The following is a 21,811-nucleotide window of genomic DNA, read 5'->3' as shown; positions in this document are numbered from 1 at the left end:
GGAATTGATGTCAGGTATTTAGGTTTATAGAAACCGACCCATGACGACTCTCTTGATATGTACAAATTTTAGAAGGAGGGCTACGTGAATGGGAGTTTTAAAATACTTAAATATGACTGTTAAGGAAATAAGAGTGGAATTGGAGTCGGGAACTAATTGGCTCGGACACAATAGTGTTTACACATTTTTTAGATTAAGCGGAGAATAGGGAACCTGATGCCCATGTCTGCATGGTCGGTATAAAATGTGTGGAAACTATTGGGTGAGTTGTGGGCTCGGTCACTTATGCCAGGCATGTGCAAATCAAAACCAGCAAGCATATTTGACCTTTCTCTAATCTCACCCCTATCTGGATCTAGTATGAGCCATTAGCCTCATCCAAGAAAGCTCAGCTACTTTCAGTTAGGCCTCAAGTGACTTACTAAAATGGAATAGTACGAAAATAGAGAGTACGAACCGAGCAAGAAATTTCTGGTCGGGATTTGCTAGACACAGACTAATGACACGAAAATTATAAAAGTAAAAATGACCTAAAGGGAACATGTATTTATAGGGGACTCGAATGATCCAAGTCGCATGATTGAAAATAATCGGACGATGCGGATTTGGGCGGAAATCCGAATGGGCGCCTCGGGAAGTTAAACGTTTGCGAAATCTTAAACGTCCATGTTTTTATCAATGGTAGAAAACATGAACACACTAATCGAAATCTAAACTATTAATGTAGATGGTTCGGTTTTAGTCCAAACAAATAAAGATAAGGGAGAAGTACAAAGCGTTCAGATCGGGATCTTGACCATCAATTTCTACAATTCAGATATAACTTAAACTAACACAAATTCTGAAGAAACACAAGTTTGGAATTAGCATCTTTTGCTCGGGTCAGTAATGTCCGAACACAAATACTTAGTCTAACTTTCATACTTCTTTTAGACCAAAAAATTGAGGTACCATTGATACCCATCGATCCGACCTAGCCCGGATCCGACCCGAAGCATTTACTACACGAGCCCATTTACAGAAATGATAGAAATAATGGGCCCGTGAGGATAAAGTTAGGGCTAGAGCACAGGCCCAAAATCTTACCTGGAGTCTGAATGGTCCATTACTCAGGAATAAGGCCTCATAATATGATCAGGCCCGAGAAGCCGAGCTAAATGAGATTTTCTCGAGTGTAATCCCAAAGCGGGGAGTGCACGCATCAGGATATTTTTAAAACTCATAATCTGTCATAGATAAGATCACATCAATGCAAATCTTGTTGTGAAGCTAGTGTTTCACATACTTGTCTAACTAAGAGTTCATCTTCTGCAAGGTAATCTAGCTCTTCTCAACTTCATAAATATCAGGTATCTCTCATAGTCACAGATATTCACTCATTGTTAGCACTAGCGCTAATTTTTTGCATACCTGATTTTTATCGCAGTATTGACTTAAACATCAAAGAGGCTACGTTGGAAACATCTCCGGCGTCCTCAAACCTTTGTTCATCTGTACATATTCGAGCTGAATCTTTGTCTGACCTCCGTTGAACCCACATCAAGATACATTTTTTGGTTACATCACAATTGATGTATAGATTTTATACATAAGGTGAAGTGTAAACAACATCATCCTACAATAAATTATTACTTAATATGTGTAGTGATGTTTTCAGTATAGATAGTTAAATTTCTTATTTTCTTAGTTAATTAATATATAATTTAATTATTTGGTTCAAAAAGTTTGTCGATATTAATATGTGTGATATAAGTTTTATTATTGTCACATAAGACATGCAAAACAAAGTATAATACCGTCAAATAATCAATATTCGATAGATTTAGCGACTTCCAACGAAAAAAAAAAATCCAAGTCAATATATGTAAACAAACTTGAACAAACGACATGAATAAAATTGTAATTTTTCACCCAAATTTTTCCATTATAATCTCACTATCTTTACTGTGTTGGTTCCTCTACCGTGATCTGAGCTCTACCACAGAACTCACTCTATCACAGTTAATGAGATCTTACCGTGGAATAATACCCAACTGCAGGTCTAATAATCATCATTGACACAAACATGTAAATTACGTGCTTAATCTCAACCCTCCAACGCATAAATTAATTTATGATTTACTTCAATTTTGTTCAACACTTGATTACAATTGTCTTATAATTTCATGTTGTAATTGTACTATTTTGCCAACATTTTCTTCCACAAAACTTTGTCCAAATTCATTCAACACAACTAAACGCATGCACACCATAATTTAGGATTCATCATAACAAACAAAGCTAATATAATATCTTGCATAACCAATACAAAGAGAATTTACAATCGATATTGGCGCAAAACCAATTTCTAACTTGCATTATATCCTCGCCAGTTTCTAAGAGCAGAAACACATTCCCTTGCGACAAAAATCTGTTAAGAAATAAAAAAATTTCCTCCATCAGAATGAAATATGAATAATTTTGAAACTGTGAACCCCAATCCGTAGGAGCTAATGCACAAGACATCATTTATCACGCTGAAAAAATCAAGATATGAGGTAAAAATTTGCCCATATTAATATCTCGAGTACTGTCTTTTACACTGATAAGGCTAGATGTTGAATTATCAATAAAAATGGACACTCTTAGCCCGAGCAGAACTGTCCACCACGTGCACACTCGTATTAACTTCTATCAATGTCATCTAATTATGATATGCAACTTGATGTAATTTTTGTTTGCATAGAACCTGGAGTTTTAATATGGCGACTTTGTCGTATGGGAGGTCAAGATTACATATGAAAAAATAAACAATACAAGAGATTTGGTTGTAAATAAAGCAGAAAAATTATCTGGCAACACAAAACCTAGTGGATCCGAAGCTAAGCAAACCCTGAAATATTGTTTTATCAATTTATAGATGGCAAATAAACTACTACTCATACGAAATTATGCCATCTGAGAAGCTATCAGAGGTGTATAGGATCAAAGAGGAGATGCAATCCAAAAGGGTCAATGTTAATCAAACCTGGTAAGGTCACAGTTCTAATTTCGGCTCCACTGTCCCGCTAGTATTTCCTTCCCCAGACAGAACATGGTTTGGATCCTGTGAGTGTTAATAAAATATAGAAGTCGGTGGCTGAGAGAAGTAATGTAATAAACAATTAAGTATAGACACGCTACCTCCATTCCCCACTTGATGTAATCTGGGGACTCACACGCCTTGTACTCGTCAACAAGACTCTCAATCACGTCTCTAGATTCATCAAATTCTGAAAGATCTTCCTGAACATTTTAACAACAGATCATAAGGGCTTAGTCCTTAAACATTTTATTGTACTACTCGTTAGTTCTTAATGTTTTCAAAAAATGATGAGAGTAGTCCTTTCCGTTAAATTAGAGTTAAAATTAAAGGTAAAATAATTAGAGCTCTTTCTCCTTCAAATTTCTCATTTCTGCTTCACAGTACCCCTGTATATTTGTTGCAGAAATAATATAGGAACAATCCCAATCTGTTATATTTTGTCATCACAATCTCAATCTGTTATATTTTGTCATCCTTCTTGATATTTCGCCCTTCGAAGGTTGTTAATTATCTTCAACTCTTGCCATTTTCTATTTACATGTTTTTATTTTGCCCTGTGGAACTTAGGAGCAGACAATTGCTTCCAGGCTTCTGCCATATTTAGAAGCATTTTGTCTTTAAGGGATACTGGTGTGAAACCTTCTCACTTATTTTTGAGTAGTCTGATTCGATTTCTCATGCTTAGTATCATCCTAGATATTATTCTGTATATTTCGATGTTGTTTGGTATTGGACGAATCTTTGGATCTTGAAGAGCTAATTAGCTGTTCTCTAAGGATTTAATAAGTGGGGCTTTTTTAGATTCATTCAGATTTTTCCAAGATTTCAAGTTTGTGGTTCACCATTTATGGAGTTTGCAGACGAAGATTTAGCCCTCGTCTCCTATTGTACTTAATTTCCTTCTTTCTTTCTTTTGGTTCACAATTGTAACAGATTAGATAATAACTGGAGGGGGGTTGACATGTTGGAGATGGCATTTTGGTTATGCTATTGATTTGTTACGTCTGATTGGTATTTTAGTACTTAAACAAGGGAATTGAAAGATGAATATTTATTGTATGTTTTGCCACATTTTGATAATATATTATCATGTTTGTTTCTGTTTATTGTCTTGAAGTTAACTTGAACGACTGAAACCTTATTTAAAGGTAAGGACCATCCTTATTTAAAGGTAAGGACTATTTTTGTTACTTTTTTAAAAGATTAAGGACTAAAATTGTCAAGAGAAAATGTTTAAGGACTAAAAATGTCCAAGCCCTAAAATACAAGGACTAAATCATGTTTTTCTCGTATTCACAGTCTTTATATCTTCTCAAACAATCCAATTATGCTTACAAGAGCCTTGAAAAATAAGAAGCAAATCCACAAAACCGCATCTATCTCTCTTCAATTATTTTTTTGCAGCACAGATTTTAATATGTTCATGCAACGATGTACAAAGAAGGCAGTTCGTGTTTCAGTCAATAACAGTGCTAGAAATAAGAGCAATCAGACCCAGAAGGAATAAAGCTTTAAAAAAAATTGGACAAATATAGCCCAAGGCAGATGAGGGATAACTTACGGCAAACATTGGGTGACTTCTGTAATTGTCGAGAAAAGCTTGTCTCTTTCTCAGCTTCTCATACTGGCTCAAGCACTTGGAGAATAAGTGGCGGATGCCAGTGTGGCTCGCTAGCATGAGACCACTAACCTATATACAGAAAGAGCATATTGTGATGTCGCTCAGTCTTTCAAAACATTAGCTGTTTCAAGTAATCAACATATGAAAAGGGTAAAAGAAATATGCAACTGCACAAGTCTGAGCTTTGAAGGAAAGGGCCGAACAGCAAAAACGGGACTTAAAGGTAGAACATTAGTTTGGGTAGAGCATTGAATTTATCAGGCTCAGACAAACAATAAGCTGAAACTCAATGCAAGTTTCTCTGGGTTAAAAACAAAAAGCAATCATTAAAAAATACGTCAATACTCAATAAATTGATATAGAACTTCACATGGTGTAACAGAAACACCAGTGACTTTCAAAGAAATGGGGAAAAAAAGAAACACGAGAGTGAAGCTTAACCACTTTCAACTCAATATATCATCCCATAAGATCAGAGACAATACGATGTGCAACGAGTAATTGATCAACACCCATGGAAAATCTTGGCTAAGGTACAAAACAATTTGATTTATAAAACATAAATAACATGAGATAAAAAATCTATACAAAATCGAAAGATGAAAGACAAAAACCAATCAGGCTACCAAAGTAAGCTAAAGTTGCTTTACTGAAAGGAGGTCTGAACAGAAGCAATCACAAGTAGCAAACAAACAGGGTATGTGATTTCAAAATGTTTTGCATTGATGAACGGAAACAACTATAATAGGAAATTCAAAGTGTATCTTCTGATATTTCTTCTCCAACAACATTTTATCATGTTTGACATGAAGACCATCAATTAAGAAGCCACGAGTCACAGTAATCAAACATAGAGCAAATGGGAAGAAAAAAATGCACATCAACAACTACATTGAGCTGATGATTCCATCAAATTCATCATGTGTCATAAGGTGAGATGCGTGTAATTGGCTCCTAGATAAGAACCATCAAACAGAATTTAGAAGCAAGGTTCATGCCAGCTCAAAATGTTTCAACCCCTAAAAAGAGAGGAGAAAAGAAACTAAACAAAAAAGGCTTACCCTATGAGCAGTCTGAACATAAGGAGATTTTCTCGACAAAGCAACCTGTCAACGATTACATCATTTCAAAAAATATAACTTATGGACAAATAAATCAAACACCAACTGATAAGTGTGAAACGTGCCTGAATGCTAGCAGGGCCCCAATCTATAAAATTAACAAGCTTTCTTTCACGAATCCTCTGTAAACTTTCATGAACCTGGTTTAAATTTGTCCATGATATTAGTACATTAACATTTGAAATTATAGAAAAACAAAATATAAAACAGAAAAGTGATACTAGATCCTCTAAAGATCATCATCCAATTTAAGTAGAGCCACAGTGCAACAATCAAGCATAGAAACACCAAGATCAATAAAGACACTAGGATAACTACATCCATTTCAACAAGGATGTGGGTGTTTCTAATCCCATAAGTTTTCAAGTACTGATTATTCAAGTACAGTAAGTTACTCAGATTTGGCAAACCAATCCTCTCCCTCACAGGAAAGGTACTGGCAATGTCATATGTATTTTTGTAATTGTAGTTCCTGTTGATTTTAAAATTTAACTTCAGTTGCAAAAAAAAAAAAATATGATGGTGCAACTGCGCCACACATTACTTTACATATCTAAGCAAAGTTCAGCAAATCAACGGTCATATCTCTATTTCACACGCACATAGAGATCACAAGTAATAGTCGATTTGAATCATGGCTCCAGAAGCCACAATTTTGAAACAATTATCAACACATGCCTTAGATAAATCATATGGGCAGGCTTGTTTAAGTTTCTTGAAGTGCATCTCCACAGCAATGAATCTTTGTCAGAAATAAAACCTTGAATGTTTCCCCCATGAATTACAGCACGATAGAAATTCTATACCTTATGAATTGTCAACAACAGTTTGATGGTCATTACGATAATCGATACTTTGTCACACCAAAGTTGAGAAGTATGAGCTCAGTCACGTTGAGAAGGTCAAATGAAGTACAAACTAGGCCTCTCTTTCACAGGGGAAAAAATTGAAAGCAGAAGTTCACAAACTAAGGGTTTTATTGAAGTACAGGATTACTTTAAAGCAAGTACTGCTTATAAAATTTCCCATAAGATCGTTATGGAAAAAGTCAACATCATCATAAAAATTGTGAACTTGATAGAGAAATAAATATTAATAACAAGAAACTGTTTCTGAAAGTGCACTAAATTCTAGTTTCCACTTACAGGAAAACATGAAAATATGGCCCTTCAACTAGAAACCATAAGAAATTTTGGTGTGTGCTTCTTTTGGCTACTTAGAAGTCTTAGGATAGATTCAATATGAATGGAAATGGATATCCACGGCATTACATGCAAAATGTTATATTAATCATTTTACCAATCACTTTAAAAACAAAAAAGACTTCTACCAAAATCTTTAATCCAAAAGCAAAAGTATATAAAATCTCACTTAAGGAGTCATACTGAAGTGTGTGGTGATTATAGAATATAGATAAATACCTGAGTGGGATCCACTTCTCCCTGAATAATATTTAAGATGGATATGTATTTCGCCTGGCTTGCCTCTTTTGTTCGAGCACAAGAAGAAACCATGATATTTTTTGCCTGCAAAAGATATTGTTAGAAATTCTGCATAAATGAATAACAGATTTGATGTTTAGTTCTCTTGCCTGAAGAAGTCTTCTCATCACATCAAGCACAGTTGTTTTCCGAATGACATTAGCCTGCCAAAATGTTCATATTTGATTGGAATTTGGAGAAAAATGGTGCACTGCGTTTATAGGAGTAGTGCATTTCATTATGGAAATCAGACATAATACATCGTCTGTTATCATCTACCAAAGAGATGCATTATATACTTCCAAAAAAGGTTACTGTAATTCTGGAAAAAATAATGCGTGACTTCCTTTGGGACGGTTTGGACGGGGATAAACATTGTCATCTTGTGAGTTGGGAGAAGATTTGCAAACCCAAGGAAAGAGGAGGATTGGGATTGGGAAGTATCGTTTTGAGGAATAGAGCATTGCTTGGTAAGTGGTGGTGGAGAAGTTCAAAGGAGAAGGGCAATTTGTGGATCAAAGTAATAACAAGCATTTACGGTCACCAAGATAATGGGTGGGATTTGGGATTGGCCAAAAGTGGTACTTTTAGAAGCCCATGGAAATTCATTTCTCGTACTTTCCCGGCAATTCAGCTAATGTGGGGCACGGTTTTGAGGGGGGTAATTACATTCGATTTTGGGAGGACGAGTGGGGGGGTGGGGGTGGTCCTTTCAAAGTTCGTTTCCCCTCTTTGTATAGAATTTGTTCTGTCTCAAACAAACCTATTAAGAATTTCTTAGAGATCACCACTCATCAGGGTGGTCGTGATTATAGGTGGGATGTGCGGTTTAGGAGGAATTTAAATGACGCAGAGCTGGAGGAGTTTGTTATTCTTGCGGGTGTGTTAGATACGGTTATGGTTAGGTTAGATGTGGAGGATTACAGGGTTTGGTTGGGGGAATCCTCGGGTTTGTTTACTGTCAAATCCTTTTATGAGTCTTTCTTTCCTATTCAAGCATTTCCTATTTTTCCTTGTTACGATCGTATTTGGAAGGTTCCTGTCCCACAAAAGGTGCAAATGTTCTCGTGGTTAGTGGCGTTGGGTAAATTACCTTCGGCGGATTTGTTGCAAAGAAGATGGAAGACATGTGCCTTGAGTCCTAACTGGTGCACCTTATGCCAATGCGACGAAGAAACCCAGGATCATATATTACTACATTGTCAGTACTCAAGGAAATTATGGTCGTTGGTTATGCAAGAAATGAGTTTTCAATGGGTGCATCCACAGAGGGCGGCAGATTTATTCATTAGCGATCCAGGTTTCTCTAAGGGTCGCAGGGCTAGAATTTTATGGTTGGTCATGATTCATTTCTTATTCTGGAGCATTTGGCTAGAGAGGAACAAAAGGATCTTTAACGACACGAAGGAAGACGTCAGTGTCGTTTGGGAGAGTATCAAATTCAAAGTGGCGACTACAATCACAAGGATTAATGATTTTCAACATTTAGCGATTTCAGACGTCGTCAGGGATTGGAATTTTGTAATGAAGTGAATTTCTTTAGTGTTCGGAAGTTTTTATTCTCGCGGATTTCTCATCCGCTTTTTTTGTAATCAAAAAATTATCTAATAATAAATGTTTCTTATCAAAAAAAAAAAAAAAAATATATAAATACATATAATGTTAAATAAAAAAATGTTGGTTGATGCAAATGAGTAATTAAGAAATATTTCTTGTGGTGTGAGGTGCTCTTAAATAGTGTTGGACACTGGAAAATTCAAGCTTCCAATAATCACTTTTTGGGTCCAATGTGTAACCACTTTCTAGAAAAGATCTACAAGATGGTAACTGATCAGAGGAAATTAAAACCTTCAATCTTACAAGGTCGACATTAAAATTTTCAATGTTAACATTAATAGAGATTAATAATGATGAGGGGAATGAGCTTGAAGGATAATATTGGATAGAAGGATAAATATTGGGATTATTTCGATTAGTTTAAATTAAGGCCATGTGATTTTAGAACAAAAGTTGGGGTGGCATTACTTTTTTTAAAAGATCTTAGTGTGAGATCATTTTTAAAATAATTAGAAAAACTTTCAAACACCTTATAAATTCCTAAGCATCTTAGAAGGTGTTTTGAACAACTTATAAACTAAGCAAAACCTGCCCCAAATTACCACACAACTTGCCTGGAGATAACAGAAACAGCTTAATTGATTGTCATAAAATACAAAAACCAAACAATCTATCTTAACATAAACAACATTCGCCGATGATATCTGACCTGGCGTTCTACCGTAAGTGGCGTATATCCTGTCATTAGAAAGTGACATCGGGGGGTAGGGATCAACGAAGCAAGGAGGCCAACTAAGTCATTGTTCATGTATCCTGGATAGCGCAAGGTTGTTGTGCTTGCTGACATGACTGTAGAAACTAGAGAATTTGTTTGGGCAAAGGTGGGAGTTGAAATATGAAGTCGCTCTACAGCAATCCTGTTAAGGGAAGTATTATCAAGAACAACTACACAATCAGCATTTAGTGTGAGCCTCTTGAGCGTCAAAAGAGAGTTGTATGGCTGAACGACCACATCACTAGTTTCATTTTGGTTAGGAAACACGCTGTACGTCTGAACAAGTTTTTTACTATAGCGATCATTAAGAGTCTCCAAAAGATAAGAACCCATTCCTGCATGGAGCAATTAATAATCATTGCACTAATCAGCAGAGTTAAAAGATGTTAGAGTTGTAATAGAAGACATGTGGCCATTGAAATTTGGGGGTGTGGACAAGAGAGAGACCATTAACTGCTGATCCGACACTTTTTGCACTGTGTAATAGTATTATAAATGCTCTGACTGAAGGACAAGAACTTAAACAAGCTCGTAGAAAAAAAAGGTCAACTACCTGAGCCTGTTCCCCCGGCAATAGAATGGCACAACACAAAACCCTCGAGACTATCGCTGCCATCAGCCTCTCTGTCGATCATGTCCATTAGATCCTCCTCATATTGCTCACCCTAGTCAGAATGATGCAAGTTTCATTAATGATAAGAAACAAAATAGAAAATTCAGTAGGCATCCAAATTTTTCAGTATATGTGGAAGTAAGGTAGCAATAAAGAAAATAAATAAACTAAAGTATAAAAATGTATCCAACCTGATGGTATCCACTGGCCCAATTGTTCCCAGCACCCCCTCCGTGATCTGCAATGAAGACATTTTCATGATTATAGAGATTCCTGTATTCACTGTTTTGTATTCCATTAATGACCCTAGGCTCCAAATCCATAAGTACTGCACGTGGTACATAATGTTGATCATCTGCTTGATAGAAAAACACATCTTTACGGTCACCTCCCTGTATGTTCAGAGAAGTAGTTCGTCATAACATTATACCAAGACTGTGGCTCGATTAAAATCAAATCTTGATATGAGGCCACATATATCTGTCTATAGATAAGAATCTACTCACAACATCTCAATAAAGAAAGAACTGGAGCTGGTTACGTAACTATCATAGTACACGTATCTACCAAATCTAACACAATGTATGACGAGAAAATTAGAGAAATAAAAAAATTACACCATACATTTGGCCCCTTCCCATAGCCTGAAAAATTCACATGTGTCCTATGTATTAGACTGTATCACACACTTCAGTTCTATCTTAATTTCCATAAGTAAGAAAATGCCCTACGGAAAGCAAATAGCCATCAGCACACCAAGAAATAAGCATTGCTCACTGCATGAACAATCATTTTACACCTTTTTCACACGGCGGGGGAAATGATCTCGAAACTGAGCAGTTACCAAAAAAAAAAAAAGAACTGGTTATATACCAGATTGTAAAAACCAGGGGAGTGATGAATGAACCTGGGTAGCAAAGTCCTCGAGAATTCCTTCTCTGCTGATGCCATGTTCGAGGCAGAGCTGCTTCCAAAACTCCATCCCGATCTGATTCCCACATTGTCCCACCTGCAACGTGATAATTTCCCTCGGCATTTCAATTAGGGTTTTGGTTTGCAATTGAAGTGTGCTTTTGGTAAATGGTCAATTGGAAGATTGTTTTTTGCAGAGGAAGTGGGAAAAGTGGCTGTTTATTTTTGAATTTTCATTTTTGCTATTTAAATTACGATTAATTATGTAATCTAATTTTTCTTGTTATATAATATTTATGTAAAATATTTAGATATTGTATTAAGTTTAATAACTCTAAGTAGGGATGACAATTTTTTCGAACCCGACGATGAATCCGATATTTAGGGCATCTCCAACCGTCTTCCATAATGTCCTCCATTATGGAGGATGAAATCATCTCCAACCGTGCTCTATTTATTTCTTCCATTTTAGAGTATGCAATAGTGATCCTCTATTTATAAAGTATCACTATTCATACGGAGGATTGAAAAGGAGTGAGATATAATTACAAAATAGATAATTTAAAAATTGCAATATAGTCCTTTTGTTGATCGACTCACACACAAGCTTGGTCGACTCACGCACCCACACTTGGGTCGACCAAAGCAGATTTTAAATTTGAATGGAGGGATGTATGGATTTAGTTTTTTACTCAATTAAATAAATGAGTAATCGAGTATGAGGATATTTTTCATCATATCACATATTATCCTCACATATCTTCAAAATTTACCTACCGTTTGAGTCAATTTTCCTTCATGATTGCATCTATTTCTCTAGAGATTTCATCTTTTCAATTTCTATCCTTTTGGGTCATAAAATTGTTCAAAATTCCTTCAAATTTAAGTGTCGTTCTGGTCCATAAACTTCAAGTTTTTGCAATTTCATTCTTCAAATTTTGGAGCAGACATTAAAATCAAGACACTAGCAAATTGTAAAAATAAATTGCCAAAAACTTGGAACGGAAATCAAAACTCTTGATCTTGGACTTTTATTTCTCCAACAATCCATGGTATGACTTGGCTCAATCCATATGATTAATCATCTTTGTGTAGTTCACTTCTTATTTCAATTGCTCTTGAAAGCTCTCATTGGATTCCATTCTTATTTCAATTAGTTTTCGAAGTTCGTGTGTGATCTCACATCATTCTTTCTTTTTTTAGAAAGATTTGTCCTCATATTTTGTATATCCATCAACTTTCATATTGTAGTCTCCAAAATTTGAAGAACGAGATTGCAACAATTTGAAGTTTAGGGACCAGATTGCACACTTAATATTTGAGAGATCTCGTAGCAATTTTATGACCCAAAAAAATTGAAAAGATGAAAGCTCTAGGGACTTAGGTGCAAATATGGAGGAAAATTGACTCAAATGATAGTTAGATCTTGAAGATAGGTGAAGATAATATATGATAGGATTGAAGTAATCAACATTTTGAGAAAGTCTACAGCCATAAATAAGGAAAATAATAAATCAAGAATCCTATTTGAAGTACTAAGATATATGATAAAGGATCGAGAAGGTCAATAATATATTAATGGGACATATATGGGATTCTCTCCAGGGTTGCGACTCGCATGAGAGCTGGCCGCCTGTTTGTGCAGGGTTTGATTCATATGATCTTTGGATTCATACGGTGGTTCTCTGATTTCTGGTATAATGGATCCGGGTGAGATTGCCCGTTTAGTGAATGATATGAAACTTTCATGCATAGATCCGAAGGAAATTTTGAATCTTGAAGAAGCGGACGTCCGGATAGGAGAGGAACGTTTATCTCACTGTTTAGTAGTCAAAATCTTTTCACCAAAAGCATTAATTGAGAAGCATTTAGGCAACAAATGCCTCGTACGCTACAGACTGAGAGACATATGATCATCGAGGCGACAGGTGAAAATACTTTCTTCTTTGAATTTTATTCTCAATGAGATCGGAATAGGGTTTTGAATGGTGGCCCGTGGAACTTTTCTCGAAACCTCCTGGTGTTTAAAGAACTGGGTTGAGCAATCCAAGATCCATGTAAGAAACAAATATATGGGTTCAACTCCATAACATTCCATTAGCGTTTATGCATGAAGAACTTTTAACAAAGCTTGGTCGCCAGATAGGGCAGGTTATTGAGGTGGATCGATGAGAGAATGGGACTCCTAGGTCGCTTTGCCGGAATTAAAATCCGTCTATATATCACGAAGCCACTGAGAAAATGCTTGCGTATTAGCGTCATGAGGGAGGAAGAGGACTCCATTATTTTACTTGTGTATGAAAGGCTTCCAAACTTCTGTTATGCGTGTGGAAGACTAGGCCACTCACTTCGAGACTATGAGGAAGAATCAGCCCACAATGAGAAGCTTGTGTTCGGAGCATGGATGAGGGCCTCTTCCCACCTAAGGAATGCCCAAGGCAGTAGGAATGGGGGTGGGGGGGGGGGGGAGGGGGGTTAAACATGATGGTCCACGAACCGATGAAAATTTTTCGGAAGCATTGGACCAACCGGACTCTCAAGTCTTGCTCCATCTGGAATCAGATAACAATGGAACTAAGACTAAGACTAACGAATATCAGCCTAAGGACAATTGTTTGATAAGCCAGCCAGTGGTGGGGAGTACGGCTATACTTGGGGATAATGAAAGAGTGGACATTACGAATACCCCAGCTCGGATGGCCAAACATCCACTCGAATAGCCTCAAAAGTCTGGGCATGTTGAGAGACCCGTTCTATCAGACTTAGTAAGTGTTGGGCTACAGATTAGTACAAGTCCCACAACTGAATCGAAGAAGTGGAAAAGAAGGACAAGAGAAAAGAGCTCGAGAACTCCTCATGCTTCAGACTATTTTTCTGGTACAGGCGCAAAAAGAAATCAGCAGGTAAATCATGCAATGGAAGCTGAGGAGTACAATAGTCCCAGCAAGAAACGAGCAAGGAAAGGTGAAGAGACTCTATCTATGAATGATAATGAGGCGGTAGTTGCGCTGCAACCCTGCCTGTATGCATGAATGTAATAATTTGGAATACCTGGGGGGCTTGGGAACCCCCAGGCATTCCGAGAATTACGGCGCCTCGTCGCTGAAAAGATACCCACTCTCTTATTTTTATGTGAAACCAAAATGAGATGGACTAATTGCAGGTGGTGGAAACATCAGCTGGGTTTTACATGGAGCTTCATGGTGGATTGTCGAGGTCGGAGTGGCGGTCTTGCATTATTTTGGCATGAATTAGCAGCGGTCACTACTAAATCCTATTCAAATGGACACATAGATTGCATTGTCCATGAGTCGGAACAAGTATGGCACTTCACTGGAATTTATGGTCACCCTGATACACACATGCGCCATTTCTCTTGGGAACTTCTACAGTGCCTTAAAGACATAGCAGAGCTCGGGGACTTACCTTGGATTGTAGGTGGGGACTTCAATGAAATATGTTATGATAGTGAAAAGCTGGGTGGAAATAAACGGGTGGCGAGACAGATGCAAGCATTCCGAGAAGCGCTCGAACTATGTGAACTCCAAGACCTACATGGCACAGGTCAGTTTTATACATTAACAGAAGAGAGTCGAACAATATTATTTTTGAAAGACTTGATCGATTTGTGGCAAATCTGAAGTGGCGTATGCTTTTCCCAGCAGCTCGAGAAATGTCATTGGAGTTCTATCACTCATATCATAGGCCAATTTGCATGAACTTACATGAATTAAGGACTCAATTCCGAGCAAGTAAAGGGAACCTGTTGTTGCCATTTCGGTTTGAAAAAGGTTGGTGGATGGAAGACGAGTGCAGGGAGGTGGTCGAGCAAGGGTGGGGTAACCGGGATATCAATGTGTCTATTCTGGCGCGTATCGCTTCTTGCAAGAATGCACTGACCAACTGGGATGCTGGGAAGCTACGTCGAATACCAAAACGGCTGAAAGATAGACATGCGCAACTGAATCAGTTGAGAACAAGTGCATAGAGGTCAGAAAGTGTCATCCAAATAAAAATCCTAGAAAGGGAAGTAGAGGATTTAGCCACCCAGGAGGAGATGTATTGGCGACAAAAGAGCAGAATATCTTGGCTCAAAGATGGGGATCATAATACAAAATATTTTCAATCGAGAGCCTCTTGTCGCAGAATTCAGAATTTAATCACGTGATTGATCTCAAGCCATGGGGACTGGTGTACAGATAGAGATGGAATGTCGACTATTGAACTCGACTATTTTCATTATTGATTCACATCGTCTAGCCGTTCGGAAGATGAGATTGGAAGAGTCTTGGATACAGTTGAGCCGAAAATTGATAATCAGTTGAATCAGATACTAGGTGCTCCGTTCACTGCAAATGAGGTTAGACGAGCTCTGTCTGATATGCATCCTGATAAAGCCCCTGGTCCCGATGGATTATCTTCTCTTTATTACCAGAAGTTTTGGGATGTAGTTGGCATGGATGTTACAGATGTGGTACTAAGGGTACTCAACGAAGGTGCCCCACTTGAGGCTTGGAATGACACGCTTGTCACGCTCATCCCCAAAACAAAAAATCCGATGCTTATGAAAGAGTTTTGCCGAATCAATTTATGTTATGTTTGCTACAAAATTGTCTCAAGGTCCCTTACCAATCGACTTATGCCATTTCTCTTCAAAATTATTGAGGATTCTCAGAGTGCTTTTATCCCAGGCCGCCTTATTACAGACAATATTATTGTGGGATTTGAAGTTCTGCATTGGTTGAGATGCAGGAAAACTGGTCACAAGCGATATGGAGCCCTTAAACTGGACATGAGTAAGGCATATGACCGAGTGGAATGGGATTTTCTACAGCAGATGATGATCAGATTGGGTTTTGAGCATAATTGGGTTGAAAGGATAATGAATTGTGTTAAATATGTCTCATATTATTTCAGAATAAACCAGGAAGTGGCAGGCCCTATTAAACCAACCAGCAGACTGCGCCAGGGAGATCCACTGTCTCCCTATCTCTTTGTCTTATGTGCTCATGGCCTTTCTTCTCTATTGAATGCATATGAGCGCAGAGACTTAGTCCCGGGAGTAAAAATAGCACATAATAGTCCATCAGTTTCTCACCTATTCTTTGCAGATGACAGTCTGGTGTTCTTTAAAGAGACAATGGAGACAAGGGCACAGGTAAAGGAGTGTTTATCCACTTATGAAAAGGCTTCGGGACAGCTTGTTAATTATGATACGTCAGCTTTATCTTTCAGCCCCAATACTCATCCATCGCTTGTGGATACGATAAAGAATATCTTGACTATTCCTGGTGTCCATCAACATGATTTATACTTGGGACTCCCGACTTTTTCTTTGATAAGTGAGACTCCAATTTAAATATCTGACAGATAGAGTGGTCCAGCGAATCCTAGGGTAGGGTAACAAATGGTTCTCCACTGGGGGGAAGGAGATACTAATAAAATCAATTCTTCAAGCTGTTCCCACCTTTGCTATGTCTTGTTTAAAGATACCCACCCTGGTCTGTGAAGATATTGAACATGAATGTGCGAATTTCTGGTGGGGAGTTGATAATGGTAAGAGGAAACTGCATTAAAAAACTTGGGATTTCCTATGCCAATCAAAAATTAGGGTCGGCCTTGGATTCAGGAAACTAGCTGAATTTAATAGAGCTTTGCTAGCCAAGAAATTATGTATGCCTTATTCGGTGTCCAAACTCTCTAGCTGATAGAGTTTTGAAAGGAAAGTACTTTAGACATGGTCTGGTACTACAAGAAAGTTTGGGTAATAATCCCTCTTACATTTGGCGATCGATCTTATGGAGTAGAGAAATCCTGGTGAAGGGCTTAATCTGGAGAGTGGGAGACAGAAAAAGTAAAAAATATATTTAAGGATAGATGGATACCAAGCATGCAAGACATACTTGGTGATTCGACCTCTACTTGGGATCGCGAGCATTTTGTTAGTATATTGATCAGAAATGGAGGATGGGATACGGACTTGATCTCAGCCAGCTTCAATCTTTATATAGCTGGTGAAATTCTCAAAATCCCACTGAATGATGCTGGGGTACGTGATTCCTTCTTCTGGTATGATGCCAAGGGCTGATATATAGTAAAAGATGGATGCCTACTTCAACGGGGGTTATTCATAATTCCAACCCATCAGTCGGTGCATCCTAATGAAGAATGGTGGTCTTTTATTTGGAATCTATACATCCCACCGAAGATACGCATATTTTGGTGGAGTATCTCACACGATTGCATTCCGACAAACCAAAATCTTTATCGAAAACATGTTCCGGTCAACGAATCTTGCAGCTTATGCAATTTCCCGATGGACTCAACTTGTCATGCTCTATTCTTCTGCGCTGCAATTAAACATTTGTGGAATAAAACTATGTTTGCTCCAGTCCTACGAGGTGGCTCTCAATCTTGCACTTTGGAACTTTGTCTGTGGTTGAAATAGCAATTATCTAAGGCAGACTTTTAAAATTTTGCAACTCACACGTGGGCGGTTTGGCGAGAGAAGCAAAATGCTATCCATAGGGAGAAGAAGATGCCACTTGCAACAGATATTTCCTAGAGCTTAACTCTTGTATCTGATTTTCGCAAAGCCAAAAACAAAGAGGAAATAGCTGATATACCTCTGCAAAGAAATCCAGAGAAGAGATGGACACTGTCAAGGCATTGCTCTTTCAAGCTTAATGTGGATGCGGCTGTGGACGAGAAGAGGCATCATTTTAGTATTGATGGGGTAGTTCGTGAAAATCAGGTGCGTTTGGAAAACAGATAAACAAACCTTTATCAGTCGTACATGGTGAATTGCTGGCGATCCGGGAAGGAATTCTTCTTATCTACGATAAAGGTTTTACTGATGTACAAGTAGCATCTGATTCTCTATTGGCAGTGCAAGCAGTCACTACTGAACAAGAAGATCTCGACTACATGGGACTTTGTGCAACAACTATCAGGGAGCGTTTGAAGAGTCCTGCGATTTATGATTGCATTCATGTTGATCGATCATCGAATAATGTGGCTCACAATATTGCTTGTTTTGCTTTTTTTTTTTTTCGCCTTCACCTTTTGTTTGGTTAAATGGTGAATTTATTTCTTGGTTGGTTAATTTTGTAATTGATGATTTGAATCAATAAAGTTAAGAGTTTTACCTTAAAAAAAGATATATGATAGAGATTTTATTATTTAAAACTTTTCAAATTCAAATCTTTTCACACTTAAAATATCTAACCACATTTTTGGATGAATTTTAAATTTTTTTTTTTTCCGATTATGAGATTAAAAAAATAAACAAAACAACTATCTCAATATAACTATGGCCCAATAAAAAAAGACAAAAAATTATGACAAGATGACTGAACAAAAACACTTATTTTTAAAAGTTAAAGCTCTCGTATCAAATTATACGACCCTCGTGTGACATCGTTTGATAAACTTGAATAAAGGGAATATGATAATAGTATTTTAAATTCTTATTTTTCCTAGGACTTAAAAATTAAGCACGACACGATTTATTTAAAACAAGAGACAAAAATAAAACAACACATTAATATAATATTGTAAGAAGAACTTTGATTCGTTGTTTATACAAGAAAGAACCTAGGGATGTAAATGAGCCGAGCCGAGCCGAACAGTATCAGGCTCGAGCTCGGCTTGTTAAACTATTTTCTCGGCTCGGGCTCGGCTCGAGCTCGTTACGAGCTTTTGGTTTGAAGCTCGGGCTCGGCTCGTTCGGAAGTTTTGAAGCTCGGGCTCGGCTCGAGCTCGGCTCGTTAAAACCGTCGCTATTAGCGACGGCTTTTTGAAATACCGTTGCTATTAGCGACGGCTTTTTTGAAAAACCGTCGCTGATTAAATCAGCGACGGTTTTTTAGCGACAAACCGTCGCTAAATATTCAGTATAGTTAAATACAATATTTAATTAGTTTGTTTAAATTTTCTAAAAATAAAATTGGTTGAGTGTTAAAAGTTATCATTACAACAAAATTTTTCAATTGACATTAATTTACTATTTAATAATCATAAATTTTTTATCCCAAATACATTTTATTTCGAAATTACTTTAATTTGAAAGAATTAATGCATTGTAGTTTTCTTCCAAAAACATATGTATATTGTATATCTTGAATTTTCTTCTTAAAAATTCAAATAAGAGAGCACAAGAAAATTAAAAGAGATAGATTCAAAAGAGTTTCAAATGATAATTAAATTATTCTAAATAAATATGTATATTACCCTCAATAATAAGAAATGTTTGACACTCAATGATTGCATGCAATTCGGGATTTTCATAATTTGAAAGAGTTAATGTATGATATAATTCTGTAAAAATAATCCAATGTATACTTTTTTCTCTTGGGATGTCTTATTTGAATTTTAAATTATAAATAATGCAATATTGCATATTATATTAGAAACCAATTTTATTCAATTTATCTTATTAAATTTATCTATTCCAAAATTGAATTCTGAAATGACTCTTCTTTTCAGCACCATATATGAGTTGAATCCTTCCAAGATGTAATGTTCGTTTAAATTTATATTTGTTCTGTGTTATGAAATACCTACATATAAAAACAACGAGAAATTAAGTTTGAAATCTATCTTTTATTATCAAGAAGTAAAAAATATTATTCTTATATTTGTACAAAATTTTAATTATTACGTATTACTAATGTGATAATTTTCTTCTATATTACAAAGTTCATGGATACATGATAATATAATGTCCCGTAATGGAAATGATTAAATCAATTCTAAAGAAAGCAAGCATCTTATTTGAAGACACATTATAAAATTTGTTGACAATGTTAATAAAAATAACTTTTTTGATTTATACATAATTTACTTATGATCACATGTTTCATTTTTCTTTCGTAATAATAGACTGTTGTGTATATTACGAAGAGATTTTGTAAATTAAATCACAACTCATTAGGATAAAGATATTGATGAAAATATTATTGTGATCATTCAAATGTGTCAAACACGTGTCATGTCACAAAATTGTTTGTAAATGTGGATTTAGACGGAATTACTGAATTTTTTAAAAAATATTTCTCATTAATTTTATTGAATGTGATTTAAAAATATTTTATTATCATATGTTAAAAAATAATAATATATAACTTCTTGAAAAGTAAAGAATTAAATATGTATTAAGGTTGATGGCCGACATCAATACGCTAAACACGATAAGCATCATGTCTTGCCTTAGGCTAACACGATCTAAAATTTTGATATATGATAGTGATTATTAGCCAAAAAAATTAATCAACATGCGTTGTATTTAAGAAACCTTTTAAAATTAGCGAAAAAATAGTTTTTATTTTTATTTTTTATAATTGTATTATTTTTTACATTTAAATATCTATTCATTTTTCACTAATTTTTAATAATATCATCCCGTGCATCGCACGGGTTAAATACTAGTATAATAAAAAAATATAGTGAAGCCCGTGTTTTTAAACATCCGAAGTAAAATATATTATTTACTTCGCTTGTGTTATTACTGAAGTTATTGGTAATGTATTACTTCGTAATTTATTATTGCCGAAGTAAAGCCTGCCGAAGTAAAATCCGATTTTTCTACTAGTGATTATTGCCATAACATTCACATTTTTAATATAATTTTTAATTTTTAATTTATTATTATTTATCATACATAATTATTTTAATATTATAACTCATTAATTATCTCAAATTCGAGCTCACGATCTACCTAAACGAGCCGAGCTCGTGAATCACTTAAACGAACCGAGCTCGAGCTAGAGCTCACGAGCCAGCTAAACGAGCCGAGCTCAATTTTGAGCTCACGAACCTATTATCGAACATGTTCACGAGCTAACGAGCCGAACATCATTAATCTCAAGCTCGGCTCCACAAAATTATCGAGCCCAAAATAAGGCTCGGGCTCGGCTCGATAAGCTTAACGAACGAGCTTTTTAACGAGCCGAGATCCGAAAAGCTCGCGAACAGTTCGGTTCATTTACATCCCTACAAGAACCTCGATATATGATTCCGCCTTAACCCATTGTCTATAATTTTGACAAGAACTAAGGCACTTGAAATCGTACCTAGAACCATCACTACAATGAAGCAAGAAGCAAAAGAATCCGTAACGTACCTTGACCTATTGTCTATAATCCAGGTAATAACCAAAGGTATCCAAATTAGAACACCTCATGGATTTATCTTGATAAGTTTATGATAGATCATAAAGACCGAAATTGGAATGAAAATCACATATGACTCTTCGAGCCCTCAAATTCAAGGCAAAAACTTGTGTGAGACGGTCTCACGGGTCGTATTTGTGAGACGGATCTTTTATTTGGGTCACCCATTAAAGAGTATTACTTTTTATGCTAAGAGTATTACTTTTTATTGTGAATATGGGTAGGGATGACCCGTTCACATGAGACTCACTCCAAATTCAAAGATGAATTTCAATCAAAATGATCTTTTTTTTTTCCATAAAATAACAAGGACAAGGTGTATATATGATAATGCAAACCTAACCTAACCATAATAGACTTAATATAAGCTCTAGACAACTTTCTATATATCCCACAAAATCAAGTTACGAAAATTACAAGAAAAAAAAAAAACCTACTAATATGTAATCCACTCTAGAATCAAACCACTAACAATTTATTATAAAAATAAAGAGC

At 36.2% G+C, this 21,811-nt stretch overlaps 2 protein-coding genes across 2 annotated transcripts; one reads left to right on the top strand and one right to left on the bottom strand.

The window, feature by feature from the left end:
- Positions 1–2,102: 2,102 nt before the first annotated feature.
- Positions 2,103–11,374, bottom strand: LOC140827534 (tubulin gamma-1 chain). The gene is made up of 12 exons (XM_073190224.1): positions 11,140–11,374; positions 10,424–10,624; positions 10,173–10,284; positions 9,554–9,954; positions 7,398–7,451; positions 7,228–7,332; positions 5,872–5,946; positions 5,747–5,791; positions 4,626–4,754; positions 3,163–3,264; positions 3,008–3,085; positions 2,103–2,410 (listed from the first exon to the last, which is right to left on the bottom strand). Exons 1-11 carry the CDS (start codon positions 11,266–11,268, stop codon positions 3,017–3,019), a joined length of 1,422 nt encoding a protein of 473 aa, XP_073046325.1. The 5' UTR covers positions 11,269–11,374; the 3' UTR covers positions 2,103–2,410; positions 3,008–3,016.
- A 2,030-nt stretch (positions 11,375–13,404) lies between these two features.
- On the top strand, positions 13,405–18,108 carry LOC140827276 (uncharacterized). Its single transcript, XM_073189923.1, has 8 exons — positions 13,405–13,597; positions 14,028–14,166; positions 14,308–14,708; positions 14,807–15,113; positions 15,405–16,302; positions 16,634–16,700; positions 17,741–17,898; positions 18,034–18,108. The coding sequence occupies exons 1-8, from the start codon at positions 13,405–13,407 to the stop codon at positions 18,106–18,108; spliced, it is 2,238 nt and encodes a 745-aa protein (XP_073046024.1).
- The last annotated feature ends 3,703 nt before the right edge of the window (positions 18,109–21,811 follow it).

The sequence above is a fragment of the Primulina eburnea genome, chromosome 3, assembly GCF_022965805.1.
Source record: "Primulina eburnea isolate SZY01 chromosome 3, ASM2296580v1, whole genome shotgun sequence".
NCBI lineage: Eukaryota > Viridiplantae > Streptophyta > Magnoliopsida > Lamiales > Gesneriaceae > Primulina > Primulina eburnea.
The sequence above is the reverse complement of the archived record's forward strand: the minus strand, read 5'-3'. Positions and strand labels throughout refer to the sequence as shown.

Excerpts from the sequence above, each read along its gene's own strand:
- LOC140827276 (XM_073189923.1), top strand. The coding sequence starts at position 13,405 with ATGAGGGAGGAAGAGGACTCCATTATTTTACTTGTGTATGAAAGGCTT. Across the intron at positions 14,709-14,806 it reads CCAAGACCTACATGGCACAG|CAGCTCGAGAAATGTCATTG; the intron begins GTCAGTTTTATA and ends TGCTTTTCCCAG. Across the intron at positions 16,701-17,740 it reads CTGGTGGGGAGTTGATAATG|CCAAAAACAAAGAGGAAATA; the intron begins GTAAGAGGAAAC and ends ATTTTCGCAAAG.
- LOC140827534 (XM_073190224.1), bottom strand. The coding sequence starts at position 11,268 with ATGCCGAGGGAAATTATCACGTTGCAGGTGGGACAATGTGGGAATCAG. Across the intron at positions 7,452-9,553 it reads CACTTACGGTAGAACGCCAG|GCTAATGTCATTCGGAAAAC; the intron begins GTCAGATATCAT and ends ACATTTTGGCAG. Across the intron at positions 4,755-5,746 it reads ATGTTCAGACTGCTCATAGG|GTTAGTGGTCTCATGCTAGC; the intron begins GTAAGCCTTTTT and ends TTCTGTATATAG.